Below are 23,684 nucleotides of genomic sequence, written 5' to 3'. Positions count from 1 at the left end.
ACAAGTGCTGAAATGTATGTGTGTATTAATGCTTAGATTATAGTGTTTAAATGTATATTTTGTATGGTTGTAATCAAGTGTACACACTTACATATATATATATTGATATGTGTGTGTGTGCTCAAGCTCGAAATAAATAAAATAAAAAGACTTATTTGTATTCATAGAAAATCCACTAGATGGCGCCAAAGTGTTTCTGGCTGCAGATTTTCATGTTTTACCTCAGTCATGTTCTTAGGTTAAAAAAAATGTGTTCTTTGAGCTCATAAATTGTATGTTTCATCCTCTTAAATACGTACAAATTCTATTCTGCTCTTCTAAAAAGTCATGTAGACCCTAATATATTTAACGCTTTTCACTGTTTGACTAAAGAGTCAAACTGAGTTTTTGTCCAAACAACAAATATGTGATGAAAAATAACACTTTTAGGACCTTTGAAATGACATAGGACACACATCCTTTAAAGTTTGTTTAAAAGACAATCTTGCATCAAAAGGAAATAAAGAATTTGTTAAACACTTTGGCTCATGTTTATGTATTCTGCTCTGTGTTGACTTTTCTACCGTCTTTCGCGATGCAAGAAAATGTGATTTATTATTTATTATCTCACTTTTAGCTTGTATTTTCTTCAAAGTGAACAGTGTGAGTTTGATTTGCTGAAACAGAAAGACACTGAGAGATTATTCTGGATATGACACATGAGCTAATCTGTCCACGCTTTGGACCAGATCAGAAAAACACACACTTTTATTTCATTAATCAAACCGTTAAAGACCAGCATGATTAAGCATTTTGACAGTGAAAGCGCCAGCATGGTGACTGATAAGCTACGGCATGTGACGCATGTTCAAGAACACACTAATCTAACTTGAGTTCAGCCCAGGGGTCTGCAACCTTCAACACTTAAAGACCCATTTGGGTCCATTCCTCACCGACAACATCCCAACAGACGCCACAAAGTTTTATTCACTTTTCAGGAAAATAAGACACTGTTTTTATACTAATGTTACTAATACAACTATAAATTAACTTTTTTTTTTTTTTTTTGTAAACTTGAATAGTTTATAATTTTTGACATGAGGTCCTTTCAAAATAAAAGACATCCTGTGTCAGATAAGATCATCTCAATGCAGCAAATCATTAGATTTTCAATTTTCAGACCAAAATTTGCAAATTTAATGAACTAAATCAGAGCTAATTCAGCAACATTTTATTTTACAAACACTTAAAATCTTTGAATTTAAACAGAAAAAAATCTGGTACTCAAAAATCTGTCAAAAAGCTTCTGATGCGTAATGTCTTTCAACTGTTTATAAATTATTCAAGTTTTTATTTTTTTTTTTTACTTTACTACTTACTTACTTTTCACTGTTAAACTTTTTTATTTTTCTTTAACCAAAGATGCACAATGGAGGGGTCAAAGGGGTCAACATGTGGCTCTGGAGCCGCAGGTTGCAGACCCCTGGTTTAGTCCATGATATTCACACTGGAGAAGCAGGGAGGGGCTTCTACATCATCTTTTGTTTATTTTCTGTTTGCTCGTTCATGTCCACCACCTACACTTGGAAGAGTGTTGAGTGTGCTAAACCTTGCTTCAGACTATTATACACGATAAAGGTTGTTGAAACAGTAATGGGAGGAGGACAGGCCTCACCGTAGAATGTCAAGTATCCAAAAAGAGCAGCCAGGAAGTACATGATGTACATGACCGCAATGGAGATGTTGGCCACATGCTGCATCTTTTTCTTTGTGGCGCTGAAATCAGAGAAGATTTCTGTTGATGATACAAGCTCACACACGAGATCAGGATCACAGTAAGGTTCCTACAAACGGTCAACTTCTGCTTTCTTCAGAGAAGATCAAACTTCAAAATGAATCTGAGGCATCAGTGGTTCAAAGATATTCAATACATTTAAGCTAACAACATGCTAACACATGCAGAAATAAATGAAAAGTGAAAGCCGTGCGAGTGACCGGGTGTGATCAGCCAAGCGTAAGCGGACCCGAAAGCATTCTTCTGTTTTCCAAAACAAGAGTTAGCTCAGGTTTTATCTTATTTTCTGCCAAAACTCTTCCACGAGCATTTCTCAAACTCCACGGACGCAACAATCGTACTCCACATGAGCAACAATCGTACTCCACATGAGCAACAAACATACTACACACACGTGAAACTCAACACCTGGCCAGCAAAGCCAAGTGGGCCCCGAAAGGGTTTGTCCTCAGTTTCAATGATGCCCCACCTGTATTTGCTCACATTGGCTTAACTGCTACACTAGCCAGCCGCCTAGTGGACAGTGTAGTGAGCTACCGACGACCGTTCGCTACACTATTGGCTTAAGTGGGCACTCAGTAGGTCAGCTCACTACAATAGGCAGCCGCCCGGTGGACGCTATCCACCCGCTAGCCAGCCACATAGTGGACAGCGTAGCAAGCTAGCCAATACTAGAAGAGCTAGCTCGCTACGCTATTGGCTTAAGTGGGAATTCAGTAGGTAGCCTCACTATGCTAGCCAGTCACCCGGTGAACAGTGTAGTGAGCTAGCGAGGACAAGCAGAGCTAGCTTGCTACACTTTTGGCTTAAGTGGACACTCAGTAGTTTGGCTCACTATGCTAGCCAGCCTCTTGGTGGATGCTAGCTAGCCACTAGCCAGCCACCAATTTGACAGTGTAGCAAGCTAGCGAGTACTAGCAGAGCCAGCTCGTTACGCTATTGGCTTAAGTGGGCACTGTGTAGGTTTGCTTGCTACAATAGGCAGCCACTCGATGAACGCTAGCCGGTCGCTAGCCAGCCGGCTTGTGGACAACGAGATGGGAAGGTCCAGGACAGCAAGCGCGCCATGCTATTGGCTTAAGTTAATTTCTAAACTACTGTAGTAAAACGAATCATTTTTGATGTTCCTATTTAAACAATCGAAAATGAAGCAAACACATAATGAATGTTTAAAATCATTTTTTAAGAAAAGTGTTCAATCACGGGTTGGGGGAAAAAACAAAAACATGAACTCTTATTGCGTACGTGGAGTTTGATGTATGCTCGTGCGAGAGTTTTGGCGGAAATTCTACTTCGTACAGGTTCTCCATCGTTATGACATACTTGCGCAACTCTGTGTAGATGGGCAGGACCTCGGGGTGGCACACAAAGGCGAACGCCAGGATGGGGATGGTGTAGGCCGTCTGAAAATGAACCCCAACAGGTCACCATAGATACAGCAGCGCCCTCCCAGACGTCTTACCACCAACCTCGGGCTATACTGCCCATTACTCCCCGGGGCACATCACAGAGGGCTAATTGTTTCCCTGTGATTAACTAGGGCCTGGCACCGCACCAGCTTTAGACTATTTAAGAATGCCTTGCTTGTAAAGCTGTTAAGCAGCCAAGATCGGTCCTATTGGCCTAGTAAGAAAAGTACAACTTGAAGGGATTCAAGCCAGACAGGATCTGGAAACACGAGTAAGGCTCAGAAAGAGAAAAAATTCGGCTCAAATCAATGGTTGCAGGTAAACCCAGTTGAATTCAGAAAACAGAGTCAGAGAAAAGGTCATCAAATATTATTGGTCTTCTTCTTTCACACTCATCTTTGAGCCACACAGTTTGATCAAGTGTCTGATCTGCTCTTCAGTGAAGATTCCCATGCTTGGATTGTAAAGGGGGGAGGGGGGGGCACTGCCAACATGCTGAGTGATGGCTACAACATAAGTGGGAGGCTGTCAGTGGAAATAGCAGAGCAGGCTGACTTGCAGATTAACTGTAGGCGACATGCGTAAAAACCTACTTGGGAGTTGAGGTTCGCCATCTTGGGGATACAGGAGGGATCGGTCTCCCCGCCGGAGTCGATGGCGCTCACATTCGTCTCACTGGCGGTGCTGTTAAATGCAAAGTCCACGAAGGGACAGGGGACATTGAACTTCTTGTAGATGACCTGTGCGGTTCAGAGACGAGAGACAGCAAAACAAAGGCAGTGAGACTGTTTATATGCAGAAAAAATGTCACTGGGAGAGCCAGAAGAGAGGGGGGGGATGAGAGAGCAATGAGTGGATTACGCCGCCAAAACTAGGTCAGAAAAAGAGAACCAGCTCAGCTTGGAACGGCAGTGTGCAGGCATCGGTCCACAGCAAACAGCAGAGAGAGTGGGGAATACTAAAGAGATGGTGGAAGGTCCCAGTGCATCCAAATATGCTGTCGCAAACAGATGACAGTGAGGAACACGTGTCAATTACATGAAAGTGATACTTACAGAAACAAGGAAGAAAACCATGCAGCTGAGGGAGAAGCCACTGGTGTATCCCAGATATCCTGAAACACAAACTCTCAATTAGCATCTTGTCTCAACATGTTGGCGCATCTGTGGATATCCGCCGCCCCACTTCAGGAAGTCAGTTCATCAAAGATATACCATGTGATAAGACTGAACGACTTCATGCAGCGGTGGCTAATCGCAGGACTCAGAAAGTGCAGCTCTTTCTGCCACAGCAGGAGACTTTTGTTTCAAAAAGGTCAACCAACCTTTTCTAATTGTGTGAGAGCTTTACAGCATTTTTGGCTTAAGCTAATATTTTAGAAATGTGCTAGCTTTTTTTGGTTAATTTGACATTACTAACATTTTTGGGGCTAATTTGGATTCAAGCTAATATTTTAGCAACATCCACCGTGTTTGTATTTTTGGCTAATTTGGTATCTGCTGAGCGTAAAACATTTGCTCTGTGGCTAATTTGGTGTTAAGCTAATATATTAGCAACTTGCTAATATTGTAGCAACATCCAACGTGTTAGCATTTTTGAGCAATTTGGCCTCCATTGAGGTTTTTAGGTTTATTGAGTCTTAAGCTAATGTCAGCTTTTTGGCTAATTTGGCATCCACGTAGGTGTTCTTGGCTAATTTTTGGCTAGGCTAATATTTTAGGAACGTCCTAGCTTTTTTGATTAATTTGACATCTAGTGAGATTTTTTTTGTGGGCTAATTAGGAGTCAAGCTAATATTTTAGCAACGTCCATCGTGTTAGCATTTTTGGCTAATTTGATATCTGCTGAGTGCAAAACATTCGCTCTGTGGCTGAGTTGGTGTTACGCTAATATATTATTAACTTCTTTGCTTTTTTTGGCTAATTTGGCATCCACTGAGGTTTTTAGTGCTAATTATGGCTTGGGTTAATATTTTAGAAACATCCAAGCTTTTTTGGTTAGTTTGACAATTTTAAGATTTTGTGGGGCTGATTTGGAGTCAAGCTAATATTTTAGCAACATCAAACGTGCGAGCATTTTTGGCTAATTTGGTATCTGCTGACCGCAAAACATTCGCTCTGTGGCTAATTTGGTGTTAACCTAATATATTAGCAACTTCCTAATACTGTAGCAACGTCCAACGTGTTAGCATTTTTGAGCAATTTGGCCTCCATTGAGGTTTTTAGGCTAATTGGGTGTTAAGCTAATGTATTAGCAACTCGTCAGCTATTTGGCTAATTTGGCATCCACTGAGGTGTCCTTAGCTAATTTTTGGTTAGGCTAATATTTTAGGAACGTCCTAGCTTTTTTGGTTATTTTTTACATCTACTGAGATTTTTTTTTGTGGGCTAATTAGGAGTCAAGCTAATATTTTAGCAACGTCCATTGTGTTAGCATTTTTGGCTAATTTGATATATGTAGAGCGCAAAACACTAGCTCTGTGGCTAAGTTGGTGTTACGCTAATATATTATTAACTTGTTAGGTTTTTTGGCTAATTTGGCATCCACTTTGTGCTAATTTTGGCCTGATTTAATATTTTAGGACCCTCCAAGCTTTTTGGTTAATTTGACAGTTCTAAGATTTTTTGGGCTAATGTGGAGTCAAGATAATATTTTAGCAACTCCAAGGTTTTAGCATTTTTGGCTAATTTGGCATCAATTTAGGTTTTTTGAGCTAATTTGGACTAAAGCAAATATATTAGGAATGTGTTAGCATTTTTTTGAGAAAATGGCATCTACAGAGGTGTTTTAGGCTAATTTTGGGTTGAGCTAATATTTTAGGAACGTGCTAACTTTTTGGTTAATTTTGCATCTACTGAAGTTTTTTTGGGGGCTAAGTTCTGGGTTATGCTAAAATTATGGGGTATTGTACAAATATTTCTAGCACTTTCAGCAAATTGTTTAAGCAATTTCCTAAATTACCAAAGCATCTTCAGCGACCACATTCAGCAGAAAGCATTCACGCTAGCATTATCACAGGTAATGCACATTTTCTAGTTTCAACCTGCATTTTTCCCCATTTAATTTGATTTTACAGTTTACGGTGAAACATGAAGAGCTTTGATCGTGATCTGAAGTGTTGCTGTGAGAAACTGACACTAAATCAAAGAACAAAGCAGCAACTCAGAAGTCAAACAATGTTGTCTTCAGTGCCGTGTATCTCTGAGATGTCTTTCCTTGTCAGCTAGCAAGTATCTAAGAAGCCCTAACCTCCAGAAAGACTTCCTGCTTTCCCGAAGGACTGCTTATGACAAGCAGAGACAAATAAATTAATCACAGCGATTCAAAAAATGTCAAACTTCAGACATAACATTCCTGACTTCAAGGAGCCGTGGCGGTTTGCAGTATCACCCTTCACACTCTGAGAAAGGTTCCCACTTTGAATTCCCCAGATGAACTGGAAGCCTGGCGACCCTGTGCACATGACAACTTTGTAAACGGAGCTTTTCCTTCATCTTTCTTCACACTGGCAGGGACTTTAAGGAATATTTGTTTTCAAGGACCAAAAGTTGGATTAGCAAGTGAATGTTGGGAAAAGACCTCCATTTGTTGAGGTACCCGAATACATGTGAACAAGGTCTCTGGTTCACGCCTGACTCTCAGCGCCCTGCACCTGTGTTTTATCAGCTGAATGGCCCTGCAAGCAAACAGAGTCCCCATTTATCGCTGCTGTTAACTGGTTTTTCTCCATCCCATCAGTTTAGCCTCTCAAAGTGATTCTCTTCCTGGTTTTATGCCTGTTAGCATGAACAGTTTCACCAGTCTGCTTGGCTTCAGGGTCATCGTCTGGAGCTGTCTGCTCGGCTCCTTTTGTTGCCTGAAAGACTCTCTTTAGAGCTGAGGTCTTTAGTTTGTTCCTTCTAGCACTCTCAGCATAAAGACGGCACAATCTTCTAATTATACCCATTCTTTTCTCCTGCTTTGCTCTAGTTTTTAAAGATGCTACATTTTAGTTCTTCTAGTAAATCACCCTTAAGGTTAAAGAACATTTAAGGTCAACACATTAGCAAGGTTGAATAAAGGGGGAAAACAACTTTCAAGCACCTGTTGTGGGACTGGTTTGACTGTTTTTGATGCATCATCTTCTTATTTATGGCTGTTCATCAGGGGCGGAGCTTTGGGGGGGCTTAAAGGGGGAAGCTGCTCCGCCCCCAGCAAGAAACTTTGCCCCCCAATTTTTGAGTAAATATTAGTATCATCATTATTGACAAATATTAAGAACTCAAGGGTAACCGAACCCTAAATCAACTTTTTTTGCCTGTTGACCTCTATAAACGGGGCTTTAAAATGCTGTCTGTTGGTCATTGCCAAATGTTTAATTCCTGAAAATATAGTCAAAAACCTTTTGCGTGCTGCCCCCAGCAGGTTGAAAGGAACTATTACATTTGAATTTTGGGATTGGTCAAGTGGAATAAGTCCCAGAAGTTCCATGTCATCATGCTATGCAGCTCCAGTATAAAAGCCCCGCCCATATTTGGTTCTGTAACAGTCGGTTGTTGTGTTAGCTTTAGCGTGGTTCGTAGATGTGTTGCCTTCAGTTGTCAAAACTCTACTGGCTTGCACAACTTTCCATTAGACTTGAAGATTAGGCAACAGTGCAATTGGCATTGAATCCAGCGAACTCCGTCCTGGTGATGGATTTGCAATGAACATTTCCCTCGCCATTCTTTGTTTTCTTTATTAGCTATGATGCTAGCGGCATTTTAACACTCTCAGACACAAGTTCTGGGCATTGCAAAATAAGGGTCTTGAGCTAGCATCTGGACCGGCCTCAGGAGGTTAGGGGATGGGAAAAATCCTGGACCGCCTCCGAAGGTTCTGTGGAGAAACTTGCATCACGTTGCCCGGAACCACTCTCCAGATTGAAGACCCAGCTTACGTAACATAAAGCTTATCTAACTGTCAATTATAGATCTAAGCCACACCTCAGCTACTAGCTCCGCCCCCTTTTTGGTATTTTTCAAATCTGGGCTGAGAGGGGGGCCGGCCTCAGGCTGCCCTGTTTGGTTACCCTTTAAAGACCTTTTAATTATAATCATGGAGGAAAAAAGAACAAGAAAATTAAAAATGAAAATGAAAACAAATGTGCTTATCACTAAAACTAATTTAACTGCACAGAGACCTGTATAAGACACGCAGAAAAGCCTATATTAGCAATACATGTTCAGGGTCGTGAGAACCCAATTTTTTGTGCACACAGGTGTGTGACAATTGGAATCAGGAATGGCTGGGGAAAAGTTTGCTCCCACGGGAATCAGGGATGGTCATGGAGCGTCCACCTCCACTGTACTTTGGTTGAGTGGCCTATTGCCCTCTTCCTAGCCCAGTACCAGTTCGAGTCCGGCACCACGTCCGGGCCCGGTTCACGTCGGGTGCCGCGTCAAGTATTGCGTCCGGTACCGCATCCCAAGGTTGCAGACCCTTCATATGAACAGCCAACGTGTCAAAAACTGACGAGTTGGGGACATCCAAAACGTCAAAAAGTGACCTGGAGAGGTGCTTAACCAAATGTCAGTACGTGACGACTTGGGAATAACAAGGTGTTGGTATATCCCGTCCATGGATCAATTGGCAGTTTTAGTTCTAGCTATGTTCTCCATCATGAAAAAAGATACTACAAGAACATGTTAAAAACACAATTTTCATTGAAGTGGCTCTCTAAGGAAGCATCAAATAACTCAGCTATTCCTCTTTACCATCCTTCCAAAATCTTCTGCCACCTTCTCCAATATAAAATGTTCCAGCCCCCCCCTGCTGTTCATCTAACAGCTCATTTCAAAATGTAACTGATGCAGCTGCTGTGACCACTAGTTCTGGAAGAACCACTGAACTGACCTCCTGCTGTTTCAGACAGATAGCAGCACACTCACCCAGTTGTTTCATGAGAGCCAGAGGTAAAATGACTGCCACAGAGACGATGATGACCAGGTAGTTTCCATTCAGGTACCATTCTCTGTGGAGACAAGCAGATCTTAAAAGTTACTCACAAAAACATCTTCTCAGTGTCATTCATGTCAAGGAACTAATCAATTATTAAAGGATGTGGACAAATAAATCTTGCAGTACGGCGAAACCAAATGGGGAAGTTTTACTTTGTATCAGAGGATGGAAAAGGTTCTTGTTTTATTTTTAGAGCAGATCACTCCAAAGGACTGTTAATAAAGCTCGAGAACTGGAGTCACAATGAAAAGCTACAGGACAAAAAAGGGGATAATAGTCAATAATTTAGGCAATTGCATGGTGTCTTAAAACGCTTTAAAGTTCCACTCCAATCATGTTTTGACCTGTTTTCAAAGCATTCCAAGTGGTCTTTTAATTATGATTATGACTTTCCTTTTTCTAAACTCCGAATTATCCTAAAGAAATGTTTACATTTTTTTTTTATTTTGACAAAACAGCTAGCTTAATGTTGAAATCTTATAAATATTTTTTATTTATTAATTTTTATTGCAACTTTTTGACTTTTTGTGGTGCCATAACAGATGAATGTATCCTTTGATATGAATATAGTTCAATTCAAATATGAGCTAAACTCCAAATTATCCTAAAAAAAACTTTTAATTTTGCCAAAACAGCTAGCATAATGCTAAAATATTAGCTAAATGCCAAATTAGCAACAAAAAAACCAAAAACTTTATTAGCTAGACTACAAATTATCTTAAAAAAACTGGATAAAATTCTAATTTTGTCAAAACAGCTGGGATTATGCTAAAAATATTAGCTAAATGCCTAATTAGCAAAAAAAAAAAAAAAACAGAAAATTTCTAATTTTGCCAAAACAGCTAGCATAACGCTAAACTTTTAGTTAAACTCCAAATTAGCCTAAAAAAATCTGGAAAAATGTTTAATTTTGCTTATTTTTAGCATCTAAATTAGCCAATGAAACTGCTAGCATGTTGTTAAAATAAAAGCCAAACTCCAAATTACTTAAAAAAAAACAGCAGTTGTTTCAAGAGCACAAAGTTTTTGGAAGATTTGGAGACATTCTCATTCATTTCTGTGTTGCATACTTTACTCAATATTTCAAAAACTATAAAGTTTTTAAATACCAAAGGTACAAGCAGTAATTTTTTAATGAGCTTAACGCTTTCATACCACAATTGCTGAAATCGTTGAAAGTGTGATTAAGTTTTTACGTACCAAAAAACGTATGAGCAGCGCGTACTATTAAGCTTCATCTTAATAGTGTGAATGCTGTAACGCATTCACATTATTATAGAACCTTTACAACAACAAGAGTGATTTATTTCTGTCTAATTTTTTTTTCAAAATTGAAAATAAAAATAAGACGAATGATTAAAAAAACCCCTTGGAATCGTGACATTTTAACCAATGCATGAATACAATCAACAGCAGATTAGGGCTGTAATTTTAAAGTTTAAGATGAAGAGCATTCACACCTTGAAGGAATCACATGTTAGGTCAGTGAGAGAACATGAATTCCCAGAGTGCACTTTGGTAACATAACAGCAGCCACACAGTTTGGCTGAGATGTCACAGCGATAACCTAGTTTGTCATTTCAAATAAGCACTGATTGCTGGCCACGGCCCCCAGCAGGCGAACGACACACACCACAATATATCGCTTCTATCGAGCGGAAAATCATTCATCCAAACACTTCAGAGCTGCTCTGGCAGCTGTCAATACTTGGCTTAGAATTTGCATCCTAATGTTTAGAGAGAACGTAAACCTTTCTTTACGTATGTGCAAATGTTGGTCCAAATGTTGTAAATATCAGCTAGAATTTAACTTCTGTTGTAAATCCATCAGAGATGTCTCCAAAGCCACAAGTGAATTCCATGGTTTACATTTCTGTTCTCTCCCTGCTAGGACTATCAATGCAGCTGTTGTGTGTTTTTGGTGACCATCTAAACAAATTCTCTTGGGTTTGCAGATTCTTTTTCTGTTGGTTTTTACAAATATGGTAACGAGGGAATGTTTATTTTATGGTTGGATCCTTTTTTTCTTGGAGTGGCGGTTCAGGAAGCTTGGCTGTTTTACTTACGGAGACAATAGGCACATGTTGCGTTTTTATTTTGGTGCACCTTAAATACGGTAGAGCAAAAGTTTTTTTGTTATCTCTTCTCTTTAGTTATGCCACCCACCAAGACCCATGATCCTCTTTGCAAACAAATGGGAAACTATTTATTTTTTCTTCTCATTTTCCTTTGGAACCAGAACAAACATGGAGGGTAATGGTGTTGAAAATTATTTAAGGAGGGGCAGACCTGCTTGCAGACAAGATGGCAGCTGAAAACTATTAGGTGTGTTTGAGATTGTGCAGGCGGACAAAGATGCCCTGCATTGCAGTGCATGTTGGGTATTTTTTTCCTCTGACGTCTCAGGTCAATCATCATAAAAGTGTCACAAGAAAGGGGCGGGTGTAAGGCGCCTACAGAGGCGAGTGCAGCTGGAAATCTGGCACCTCGCTGCAAGCCGCCTTGATGACTACAAAACAATGCATTGTGGGAAACAGTCCTGGCAGTTCTTGTACTTCAACGTGATGCTGATCAGAAATGAGCTGTGCTAAATGAAGGAAATCGTATTGTGCATTTTGTAACTCTTTCAGGAAAGTAGTGAATCACTGATAAAAAATAAACAATATTTCTAATCATGAGTGGTTATGTGTGTTATTGATGCCTTTAAAAGTCAACTTTAATTTCATTTTATTATTTTATTACAATTACAATTTTATTTATTCATATTTATTTGTTTGTTGAGCCAACAGCTATTTTAAGCTAATCCTGAACTCTAACTTTATTCTCATAAAAATGTGTGTAAGTCTCCCTATAGTATTTCCCAGTAGTGTTAATGATGATCATGAAGTTTTTAACCAAAATCCCTCGACCTAAATGTCTTAAAAAGCTATTTTTTCATGTTGATCTGAAGCCTCTGTTTCCAAAATTTCCTCTGAGGGGGCGTGGCTATTGGAGCTCCGCCCCTGATCCCTCCACCGTCTGATTATGATAGCTCTGTGTCTCGCTGGCGTAAATCTTCATAAAAACATCCATCAATCTGGGTAATGTCCAGCTGCATGGTTCTGATCCGGATGTCAGCTGGACGAGGAAGTGAAGATCTTCATGGACAGAACTTCCTCCAAAATCCTGATTCTTTCTCCTTCCAGTTCACCAAAGACTCTTTTAGCTAATTCTCCAATGTTTATTGACTGTGATCAATACATTCAATCATTGGTTTCTCAGAGTTCTTGATAAAATAATCAAAGCTAACATCAAAATGCTCTTTCATTGATTTACAATCCTTTCCAACTGCGGTCAAATGAGCCGCCGTTCACATTTCCGTGGTCACATCAAGAAGCTCCGTGGAGTCTGGTGGAGATTTTCCAGCGTTCTCAGTCCTGCTACCGTAAGTATTGGATGAAACTCACACCAAAAATCCAGTGATGCTGATTTGACCACAGAAATGTGAACGGCGGCTCATTTGACTGCAGTCAATGTGAAGATACCATCTTCTCTTCTCCAGAACCTGAACTAGACACGCTAGGAACAGAAGAGCTACTTACCCAGCAGGTTTGTCCACCTTCAGGAATGCCTGGATGACCAAAGGAAACTCATACTTGACTATGTAAAGGTAACTAGACATGGCTGAAGAGGAAGAGAATAAACAATATTTCAGGAAAGTCACAAGAAGAACAAAAGTGTTGAACTTGCACAGACAGATAGCTCACCTCCTATGTTCTGCAGCGTGATTGCAATCCCAGCCGCCATTTTCCCTGGTGTCCCAAAAGCCCTGTAGCCGAGCTGCTCGTATGCACGAATACCTGAGCCACAAACACCACACAACAATGTATTAATGCTCACACCACAAGTAAAAATGCAAAAAGAGCTCTGACTGCTCGTACATACCTACAATACCAGATGACTTTAGCAGTAAATGGATGGAATATGACGAAAGGACTGCTACCACTGTCAGGAGGACCCTAAAAAACAGACAATCAACATGAACACCGCTTTAATAAAGTCAGTTGTTGTTCGTCAAGTGTTGCAGGCCTTCATTGCAGCTGCAGTCGTATGTGTTTGGATGTAAAGATCCACTTCACATGAGAGTGTTAGTCCAGCTGAGCCACAGAGGTGATCCTGTCGGCCCTTCTGCCCCTCACTCACTGTGACCCAAGCACAAACACCAGATGGACTTTCAAAAGACCGCATAAAAGAAGAAAAAAATACTCTACGCAAAGCGGTTGTTGTTCAGCAGCGGTTGAATAATCCACTTTAAATAATCCACTTTCGATTGTTTTACTCAACAGGAACTCCCAATGATCCACTCATCTCTCCAACTGCCCAAATTCATTGTTGAGGGCAAAAAGTATGTGAATCGTATTCCTCTTTATGTCATCAAGTCAAAAATGTGATGCTTTAATATTAAACTTTCATGAATGAACTCTTTAACACTGGAGCTCCAGTGTTTATGTTCTTTATTTACTGTAACCTTTCAACTGTTAACACGATAATTCCAGCAGGTTCTGAAGGAGAAAAGCAGCGCGAGCTGCAAGCTCAATTTGGCCACTGAAGAAGCTAAAATTGATAGCTGAAAACGTTGAAGCTGATAGCTGAATAAAATATTAGCTGAATGCAAAATAAGTCTAAAAAACAAACAAAAAATTAGGTAAGCTAAAACATGTAGCTGAAAAATTAGCTGAACTTCAAAATATATATATAAAAAAAAAGAGAAAAAGCCTAAATTAGCCAGAACATCTACCGAGTAAAAATTAGCCTAACTCCAAAATAGCCTAAAAAAACTTAAAAGGAAAAACCTAAATTAGCCAAAAACTTCTAACATGTAGCTCAACAATAATAGCTAAAGTCCAAAATAGCCTAAAAAAAAAACATGAAAACGCCTAAATTAGCCAAAGAAGCTAGCAAAAGCTGAGATATTAGCTAAACTCAAAAACACCCTAAAAACAAAAAAAAAAGGCTGAATTAGCCAAAACAGCTAATTTGGGTTTAGTTAAACTTCAAAACACCAAAAAACCTAAACTACACAAAACAGCCAGCATGTACCTGAAATACTAGCTAAACTCTGAAATAGCCTAAAACACCAAGAAAAAGCCTAAATTAGCCCAAAAAAAGCTAGCATGTAGCTGAAATATTAGCTACCGGTAAGCCCCTAAAAGCTTAAAAAGTTAAAAAGGAAAAAAAAGCCTAAATTAGCAAAAAAAAGCTAGCATGTAGCTGAAATATTAGCTACCGGTAAGCCCCTAAAAGCTTGAAAAGTTAAAAAGGAAAAAAAAGCCTAAATTAGCAAAAAAAAGCTAGCATATAGCTGAAATATTAGCTAAACTCAAAAACACCCTAAAAAGAAAACAAAGGCTGAATTAGCCAAAACAGCTAACATACATATGAGAAATTTAGCTAAACTTCAAAACACCAAAAAAACCTAAATTACACAAAACAGCTAGGATGTACCTGAAATACTAGCTAATCTCCAAAATAGCCTAAAACACCAAGAAAAAGCCTAAATTAGCCAAAAAAGCTAGCATGTAGCTGAAATAATAGCTACCGGTAAGCCCCTAAATAGCCTAAAAAGTTAAAAAGGAAAAAAAAGCCTAAATTAGCCAAAACAACTAGCATGTTGGTGAAATAGTAGCTAGACTCCAAAATAGCCTAAAAAAACATGAAAACGCCTAAATTAGCCAAAACAGTTAGCATATAGCTGAAATATTAGCTAAACTCAAAAACACCCTAAAAACAAAACAAAGGCTGAATTAGCCAAAACAGCTAACATACATATGAGTTTAGCTAAACTTCAAAACACCAAAAAAACCTAAATTACACAAAACAGCTAGCATATAGCTGAAATATTAGCCAAACTCCAAAACAGCCTAAAAACTCTCAGTAAATGCCAAAATAGTCCAAAAAGCTATCAGAAAGCCAATTATTAAAACTTAAAAACCATAACTTTTTAAAGTAATTATGAATAATAAAAAGAAAGAAATATTATTCCAGAATAAATCAACCTAAACCTTAAATAACTTTCAGTATTTTACTCTCCATCAAAATATATTTAGTCAAAATTATACAAGTTAGAAATGACACAAGATAACATTGGGACATTGATAACTATAAAATAAAATGATCTGGAGGGCTGGATAGAATCCCCCGGCGGGCCGGGTCCGGCCCCCGGGCCTTGACTTTGACTTAGAGTAAGAAGTCCCTGGTTTAAATCCTGGCTGGGACCTTTCCATGTTCAAGTGCATGTGAGCGTTTTCTCCAGACACTCTGGCTTCTTCCCACAGTCCAAAACATGCTTTATTAGATTCACAAGATCACAGATTCGCCCAGTTGGGTTGGCTCCAGCTCCCTGAGAAGGATTTATTGGGTTCTGAAGATGGATCAATGGTTGTAAAACTGCAATGTTTATTTTATATCTAGTAAATGTTTAAAAAGTACTCTAGTAGACACCTAAAAATATCCAAATATTAGATCAGGGGTGTCCAAAGTCAGTTCTCCTCCTGCTGGTTTGCCTAAATCCTGCCTCATCTGCTCCTGATTACCTGGATCAGGTGTGTACGACCAATAAGGAGCTTCAATGGCAGGTTGGTTGGAAGACATGTAGGACAGCGGGCCTCGAGGCCTGGATTTAGACACCCTTGGACTAGATGATAGACCTCTAATAGAGTAACAAAACCAGTAGTCAGAGATGCTGTTTTGGCTAATTTAGGCTTTTTTGTAGTTTTTAGGCTGTTTTGGACTTTAGCTATTATTGTTGAACTACATGCTAGCTGTTTTGGCTAATTTAGGTTTTTCCTTTTAAGTTTTTCGGCTATTTTGGAGTTAGGCTAATATTTATTCGCTAGCTGTTTTGGCTAATTTAAGCTTTTTTTTCTTTTTTTACGTTTTTTTTAAGCTGTTTTGGAGCTAGGCTAATATTAACTCGCTAGCTGTTCTGGCTAATTTAAGCTTTTTTTTCTTTTTTTACAGTTTTTTAGGCTGTTTTTGAGTTAGGCTAATATTCACGGGCTAGCTGTTCTGGCTAATTTAGGCTTTTTTTGTTGTTTTTAGGCTGTTTTGGACTTTAGATATTATTGTTGAACTACATGCTAGCTCTTTTGGCTAATTTAGGTTTTTCCTTTTAAGTTTTTTTAGGCTATTTTGGAGTTAGGCTAATATTTACGCGTTAGCTGTTCTGGCTAATTTAGGCTTTTTCAGGTTTTTTGTATATTTTTAAGTTTAGCTAATTTTCAGCTACATGCTACCTGTTTTAGCTAACCTATTTTTTTGTTTGTTTTTTAGGCTATTTTTGCATTTAGCTAATATTTCAGCCACATTTCTGGAATTTTTTCTGAAGAAATCCCCTCATTAGAAAATCCTGGTGAACTTGATGGACTTTCAAGAATCTTTCTCCGACCTGCCTCTCTTCACTGCGCTGTATCTCCTTGTTTCCAATGGCAACATTAACTTTCGCTCTCACAAATGGACTCTCTCCATCCTTTCTCCCTAATGAAAGGCCAGGCAGCTCGTCTATTACCTCGCCTTTGACTCCTGGTGAGTGAACCTTTTGTGCGCACGTTGTATTCCTTCCTCCAAACTGTGTGGCAGAAAGCTGACCTGACTCGCGGGAGAGGAGGTCATTCAAATGGCAGTGGGAGGACAGATCTGCTGACAGTTAGACATGCTGACACACTCTGCTCGCAGATTTCCACCCCGCTGCATTCCTGCCCGGACCGGGTCGCTGACCCACTGATCTGCACCCACAAACTCAATCTGAACCATGAGAAACATCAGGCCGGAGGACACAGCAGAAAAGGCCATTTCAAGAAAAATCAAAGAACTTTTGCAATTAATTATATGTCCAAAAAGAGGGAATATTGTGCAGAAAATGAAACAAAATCATCAATTCATGAACCGTAAAGGATATAAACTTATATCACTCCAATTTTTAACAAAGGTAAATATTTATTAAATTACCAAGCTAAGCATGTTTTGTATTTCTCTTCAATTTGACCGTATTTGTCACATTGTTTTGAGGTCTGGGGTAATTCTTAGGAATCAAACCTAGAAAGATAAAATCATTACGGATAATGCATTAGACAACGAGCACATTACACTATTTCTGAAGTCAAGAATACTCAAAGATTTTGCTGACATTGCTGGTAATGTAAAAGGCCATTTAAAAAAAAAAAGAAATGATTTGATTATTTGCAATTAATTATTGATCCAAAAAAGAGGGAATACTGTACAAAAATAAAAAAAAAAATCAGCCTTTCATGAATAATAAATTATATAAACCTATTGTATCACTATGTCTATTGAGAGTCAAGACAAAACAAGATTTTTTTATCTGGGGTTGCTAAGTGACTGCAAGGAGTTGCTAATTCATTTTAAGTTGTTGAATAAACTTTATTAGTAACGGATGCAGAACAAATGCAGACTCGCAAGCGCCCTCTTTGTTGAGATGGTGCTACTGCATGCTGCACTACTGTCTCTTCAGTGTGGTTTTATGTCACATTTTAACACAAAATAAACTAAAAACAAACATGAAAACTTTCAATCTTAAATGGAAAGTGTTGACATGTGATACATTTGTGCACAATGAGGATTTGTTAAATAAAGCAATAGGTTTAGGCCTGTACATATTTGGGGTTGCTTTGCCAAATCTAACAGTTACTATAGCAACCCCTAGCTACCCCGTAGCGCCGCCCCTGATAATTCCACATTTCCAAGCAATTTTTAGCAGGTTTAAGCAAAAACATCCCAGGTATTTTTGCTTAAACCTGCTTAAAATTGCTTTAATCTGTCATCCTTTTATTATTTTTGATGAAAAATGTCAATTTTCGAGGAACTGCAGTATCTTATGACCTTCAATATTTGTATTTTCACTTATATATTCTTCATGATAAACATTAACGTTGCCACCACAGACAGCAGCTCCACGATGTGACTTTCCTCATCTGAGTTAAAAGCTCTTAACAAAAAGACATCCGCCTTTACAAAACGAAGAAGAATGAAGGCAGACATCTTTGTGAAAAACAAGAATATTCTAAGATAAATTATGAGACAATAATTTAACTATGACTGACTTCAGATTAGATTTAATCATTTGACAAATCATATTTACCAATTTAAAAAAGTAAAAAAAATCTAGAGAAAGGGATTATTAAAAGAGGAAATCAACAAAAAATATTACTTTAAAGATCATTTTTTTAAATAATACTACATTTGGGAACATTTAAAGATTCATACGAAAATGCTATAGAGCTAATCTGTGTTAAAATTGACTTGAATGCTTAATTCCACTAGTATTTTTGTGTATAAACATCCCACAGATGTTTTTTTTATGCATTTCCTGCCTGAAACAGGTTTGACTCATTGCAGGCGTTCCGTCTGTTTTCGGCCTTGGGTCGAAAATGCCTTTTTGCTTGTGAAGATTAAATTGGGACAAACACAAGCCTGGAGTCTAACAGGCAAACAGATGAAACTGCCAGCATTTCTGGGCTAAAATCGAGTTTTGCTGATCCTTTGCTAATTAAGGTCAGAAGATAAAGTGAAACAAAGCCGCGTGGATAAGTCTCCCAATTAAAAAACATTGAAGTCGCTAAATGATCAATTTCAGCTCCTGTCATGGCCGACATCACTCACAACCAGTTGTGTGATGTTGAGTTCAGACTCAAGTCTGAGACTTTTTATTTAACGCTGAATTAACTAGCATGTTCGACTGGTAAAACGTAAAAACATTTTAAAACATATTTTCTGCAGGACTTCATAAGAAATTCGCCTCTTGGTTGTGGACTGTTGGCACAGAAGTAACTCTACATTGATTTCCCAGCATGCCGCTCTCTACATTCTCTCCAGCTAGCTTACAGCCCCTCAAAACCCCAAGCTAACATTAGCGTAGCAACAAAGGCACAGAGCAATATCGAAGCTATCTAGTTGTGATCCAGATTCAAGCTCACACGAGGAAAATAAAGATCTGTTTGTCTACAAATGGAAGAGTTATTTGGAGCATAGAGGGAAACATTTGCCCCTTCCTGTTGCAGTTACTGCGTCACAAACCTGAGCTTTTCCAAACCGGATTTTTTATTTTTTTATCTGCTTCTCATCCATTACGGTTTGAATAAAAAATGTTCAACCGTAAATTATGTTATATATGTCCTCCATCTCAAAATAAATGCAGCAAGAACATGTTAAAACACAATTTTTAAGAGAGAAGTCTTTAGGAAAACACAAATCTATGGGATATGGGGTCAATATCGTATGGAGAGAAAATAGACTCTCTCCGATTTGTGCCAAAGTAATTCTTGATTTGTGCCTAAATTAGGATTTGTGTGTGTGTATTCTTAATTTGTGCATGCGTAATTTAGGATTTGTGCACAACTTTGGATTTGTGTGTGCATAATTCTTGATTTGTAACTCGTATAATACATTTTGTGCATAATAAAAAAAAAATATATATATATTTTTTACATTTAAAAATTACAGAATACAATTTACACATACAAAAATTAAAATTACAACAGCTTGAAATTAATTACACATGAAAATCTTTAAATGAAAATAAGGAAAAAATGTCAAGTTTTACTAGATATTATTCACAATCTAAGTTCAAAGCGGCTGATAAGAAAACTCTGATGACCGAGCATTGTAGTGGTATTTAAACGCATCACTTATGGATGAATCAGTGAGACGTGAAATAAGTCTCACAACAGATTTGTGCGTAACTGAGGTTTTGTGTGTGCGAAAGAGGAGATTAGTGTGTAATTTTTAAAGATTTGTATGTTGTAATTGTATTTTTTATTTTTTTAATTTAGTAATTTTTTACTTATAGCCTACACAAAATCTATTACATGAGTTACAAATCAAGAATTAAGCCCAAATTGGGATGATATTAATTTCTCTCCATAAAATTACCACAGGTTGCACGCTAGTATTAACATCTCATGCTGATTTTTTTTTTTTTTTGGGCCACTAATAAATGACATTTCGGGGCGCTTAAACTGTCTTGAAAGCCCCCTTTAATCTTTCACGAGAGACCTCAGCCTGAACAGCTTAAAGTCTCGTCACGACGCTGCAGAGGAGCGAGAGGCTTCTGCTGCTCGAGTCGGATTCTGCAAGAAAACAAGCCGATCTGACAGCTACCAACGTCTTCAACAAGCAAACATTTCATCTGACAGACTCAGGCTTAGAGCTGGGACTCTAGAACATTAAAGAAACAGATCTGAGTCTCGTTGAGATTTCACAAAGGTTTACAATCTTATCAAAAAGAAAAAAATCCTGTGAAGCTGTGAAAATGTTGAAGTAAAAATGACCTTATTAATCAAAAATTAGAGGCTGCAACAAATGTTTTTACATTTTTATGGATCTTGGGTTTCCAAAATTATAAAGAGAAAACAGTAAAGTTCACAAAATACAATAAATATTTTATAAAAACATTAAAAGACATGGTGGACAGAGAACTAATAAGAGAGTTCTTAAGGTTTCAACTGTGAAAAGTCTGAGTGATGTGTAGAAAGTGTTTATTCATGTGCAAATGACGCTCAACTAACTGCAATAGATGTGTAAACCCAAATATTTAATGACAAAGTCTCTATGTTCCAGAATCTGAGAAGATTAAATGTTCAAAACAGAGACAAACCTAATGTTTATCAGCAATGAAAATGTCACAGAGACCAGAAACAGAACAACACTCTGCTTAAGGTTTGACTGTTGTAGGCCTGAGCTGAGGTTATATTTAAAGATAAGACTATTCTGTTTGGTCATAATAAATAAATATTATCTTTGGAAAAAAAACCTCAAAACTATATTTCACAAAATAGATGAATAGAGAAAAACAAGAAGAAATGAATCTCTCAGAGAAGCATTATGAGACATTAACAGCTTTAAGGAGACTTCAACAATTTAATAATAATAATAATAATAATATAATGTTTTGTGCTTTTCCAGATATTTAAAGTGCTTACAATGTGTATCTATTATTCATTCTCTCATCATTCATGCTAAAGATTGATTAATTGATTGATTGTTTTAAAGACAATTCCTGCATCCTAACATTTTATCAGGTGTGTAACGCTAATTCTAAAAGACCAACTCCAATGAATAGTGTTTTTTGTGTGTTTTTAACATGTTTTTGTAGCATTTTTCTCATAGTAAGGAATCTATAGCAAAATATTAACAATTAAATCTGCGTATCTGAGTGTTTCTTAATTCAAATCAGGAGCAGATGAAAACTTTGGAGCTACTTTGGGGCAAATATTAAGTGAAACCCAAACAAAACAAATTGAAAAAAAATTGGTGTGTGACCAAAAAAAAAAAAAAAAGAAGAAGAAGTAAAATATCCAAAACTTTTTGTTATTCTAAAATAAATGTTTTATTTTTAGCTACAAATGTTCAATTTTCTAGGAATAAAACTCAACTTTCAATTTCAAAACTTCTTTTTCAGTTTAAAATCTTTTTCTTCCTAGAACATCATTTTGGAAACGATAAAACTGCTTTTTACAGCCGTCTTGAAGCAACTTCAGACGATGATAGTTCGGACTAAACAGACATTATCACAGTTCTCAGAGTCAGTGAACGCACCGGGTCTGAAGTTACCACCCTCATCGGTTTTGTTTGGTCCTTCGTGTTAGCCCCGCCCCAATGCGCCACAACGGGTCAGAATTTTTGAAAATGAAATCTCGGATTTGAAAACGAAAAAATAAAAAAAGTTAAAATGAAAAAAAGGTTTGATATTGAAATTTTGTGTTTTGAAACCTAAAAAACAAAACTTTTGAAGCTGAAAATAATTAAATGTATTTTAAAATAGCAAAAAGTTTTCAATATTTTACCTTTTTTTTGGCTAAATACCAATATTTTCTTTCAATTTGTTTTATTTGGGTTTCAAATAATATTGGCCCCAAAATAGCTCCATAGAAAACCGGATGCTAGAAAAAGTTTACTCTAATGATGCAGTTACTGAAATGGGCGTGTCAAAGTCTCCTCCCCCATGTGCACACCCCGGCTCGCTCACGCTTAGCTGTGCGAGACATGATGGGCGTTCAACACTCGTGCTGCAGCGAATCGCGATTCTGGCTCAAAACTGTACGACAGGATTGATTTGTTCTTATTTTTGCGCCGCTAATGTTAGCTTGAGGCTAATAGCCCAAACCGAGCTCTCAGTGACGGGAAGGGGGGCGGATTGCTCTGTGTCAGTCCTCCCCAAAACAAACAAAAAAAAACTACAAAGGGTTTTTGATTTTATCTAAAAACCCCATAATTATAAATAAAAGATCACTGGGAATGATTTTACAATAGATAAACTATAGTTGGAGTGGAACTTTAAACTTTTATTTTGATAAAAATCTCTCTTGCTATTTTAATGTTTTACAAGACTTTTATTTAACATGCAGGGAAGAAAGAAACAACCTATACGAAATATTTCTAAACTTCTACATTTTTAGTTTCAGCATCAATGACAACGAGTCCATCCTCCTGTTTGTGCCCCAAATGAAGTGAGTCATTTCTACGGTGGCCCTGAAGTACCAAACAAATAATAAAAAAAATACATTTTAGAAATCAAAACTAATTTTTAGAAAACTAAACTTAAAAACAAATCAAAACTTTATTGAAAACAGAAGTAATTTCTAGAAATCAAAATGAAATGCTATAAAATGAAACAAAATAAGAAACAGAAAATAATGGTTGTTATTATGAGGCATAACCGACTGGATTGAACGTTTGTTCACCTTTTAAACAGGAAGTTCTTTGGCTTGGAGATATTTTTAGACAGAAGATATGTCTTTAAAGGGTAACCAAACGGGGAAGTTCGACACTGACTCTGCCCAGATTGGGTAATACCTCAATCATCCTGTAGGGGGCAGCACACAGACGGTTTTGACTATATTTTCAAGAATTAAACGAGTTTATTTAAATTTTGTCAAAAAATTGGCAATGACCAGCAGATGGCACTTTTAAAGCTCCATTTATAGAAGTCAACAGACAAAAAAAGTTCATTTAGGGTTTCGTTACACTTTAGGCTTTTGGCCACGCCCACTGCAACAGTTGGCAATTGATCAATCAACTCTTTACCACAATTCAGATAAAAAATCCTTCAGCTTTTCGATCTTCTTCAAAACTCAAATCTCATCATCCAATTGTGATGTTCCATAATATCTAACATTTTTTAGTTTCTTATTTGGTTTCATTTTTATATCATTTCTTTTTTGTTTCTGAAAATGTTCCGATTAAAAAAATGTTTTGGTTTCTGGGAATTTGCTTTGATTTTCAAATGTAACATTTTTTTGCTTTTTGATTGTCATCGTGGTCTTTAACATGTATTGGCATTGAGTGTTTTACACTTCAGGGCCACCGTACATTACAGTCCATTAAATGGTTATCAGTGAAGATCTCTCAAAAGAATAACTAATACAAAATAAAGATTTGTGGCAGATTGGTGCTGGAAGACAAAAAGGTGAAATATAAATAGGATTTCTGTCACACTGGATTCAGAAAAGCCCTCTAACATGAAACCA

The 23,684-nt window shown here is 37.6% G+C and overlaps 1 protein-coding gene across 2 annotated transcripts in view; it reads right to left on the bottom strand.

Moving 5' to 3' along the window:
* LOC112144554 (sodium-coupled neutral amino acid transporter 3) overlaps positions 1-23,684 on the bottom strand; it is a 56,046-nt gene that overhangs the window by 6,757 nt on the left and 25,605 nt on the right. For both annotated transcript variants that reach the window (XM_024269130.2, XM_024269131.2), the window contains 8 exons: positions 13,087-13,160; positions 12,909-13,001; positions 12,744-12,825; positions 9,093-9,175; positions 4,239-4,297; positions 3,777-3,923; positions 3,098-3,177; positions 1,655-1,755 (listed from right to left, as the gene is read on the bottom strand). In XM_024269130.2, the coding sequence (XP_024124898.1) occupies positions 1,655-1,755; positions 3,098-3,177; positions 3,777-3,923; positions 4,239-4,297; positions 9,093-9,175; positions 12,744-12,825; positions 12,909-13,001; positions 13,087-13,160 (719 nt within the window). The remainder of the gene's footprint in view (positions 1-1,654; positions 1,756-3,097; positions 3,178-3,776; positions 3,924-4,238; positions 4,298-9,092; positions 9,176-12,743; positions 12,826-12,908; positions 13,002-13,086; positions 13,161-23,684) is intronic.

Source organism: Oryzias melastigma, linkage group LG5 (genome assembly GCF_002922805.2).
Source record: "Oryzias melastigma strain HK-1 linkage group LG5, ASM292280v2, whole genome shotgun sequence".
NCBI classification, from domain to species: Eukaryota; Metazoa; Chordata; class Actinopteri; order Beloniformes; family Adrianichthyidae; genus Oryzias; species Oryzias melastigma.
The sequence above is the reverse complement of the archived record's forward strand: the minus strand, read 5'-3'. Positions and strand labels throughout refer to the sequence as shown.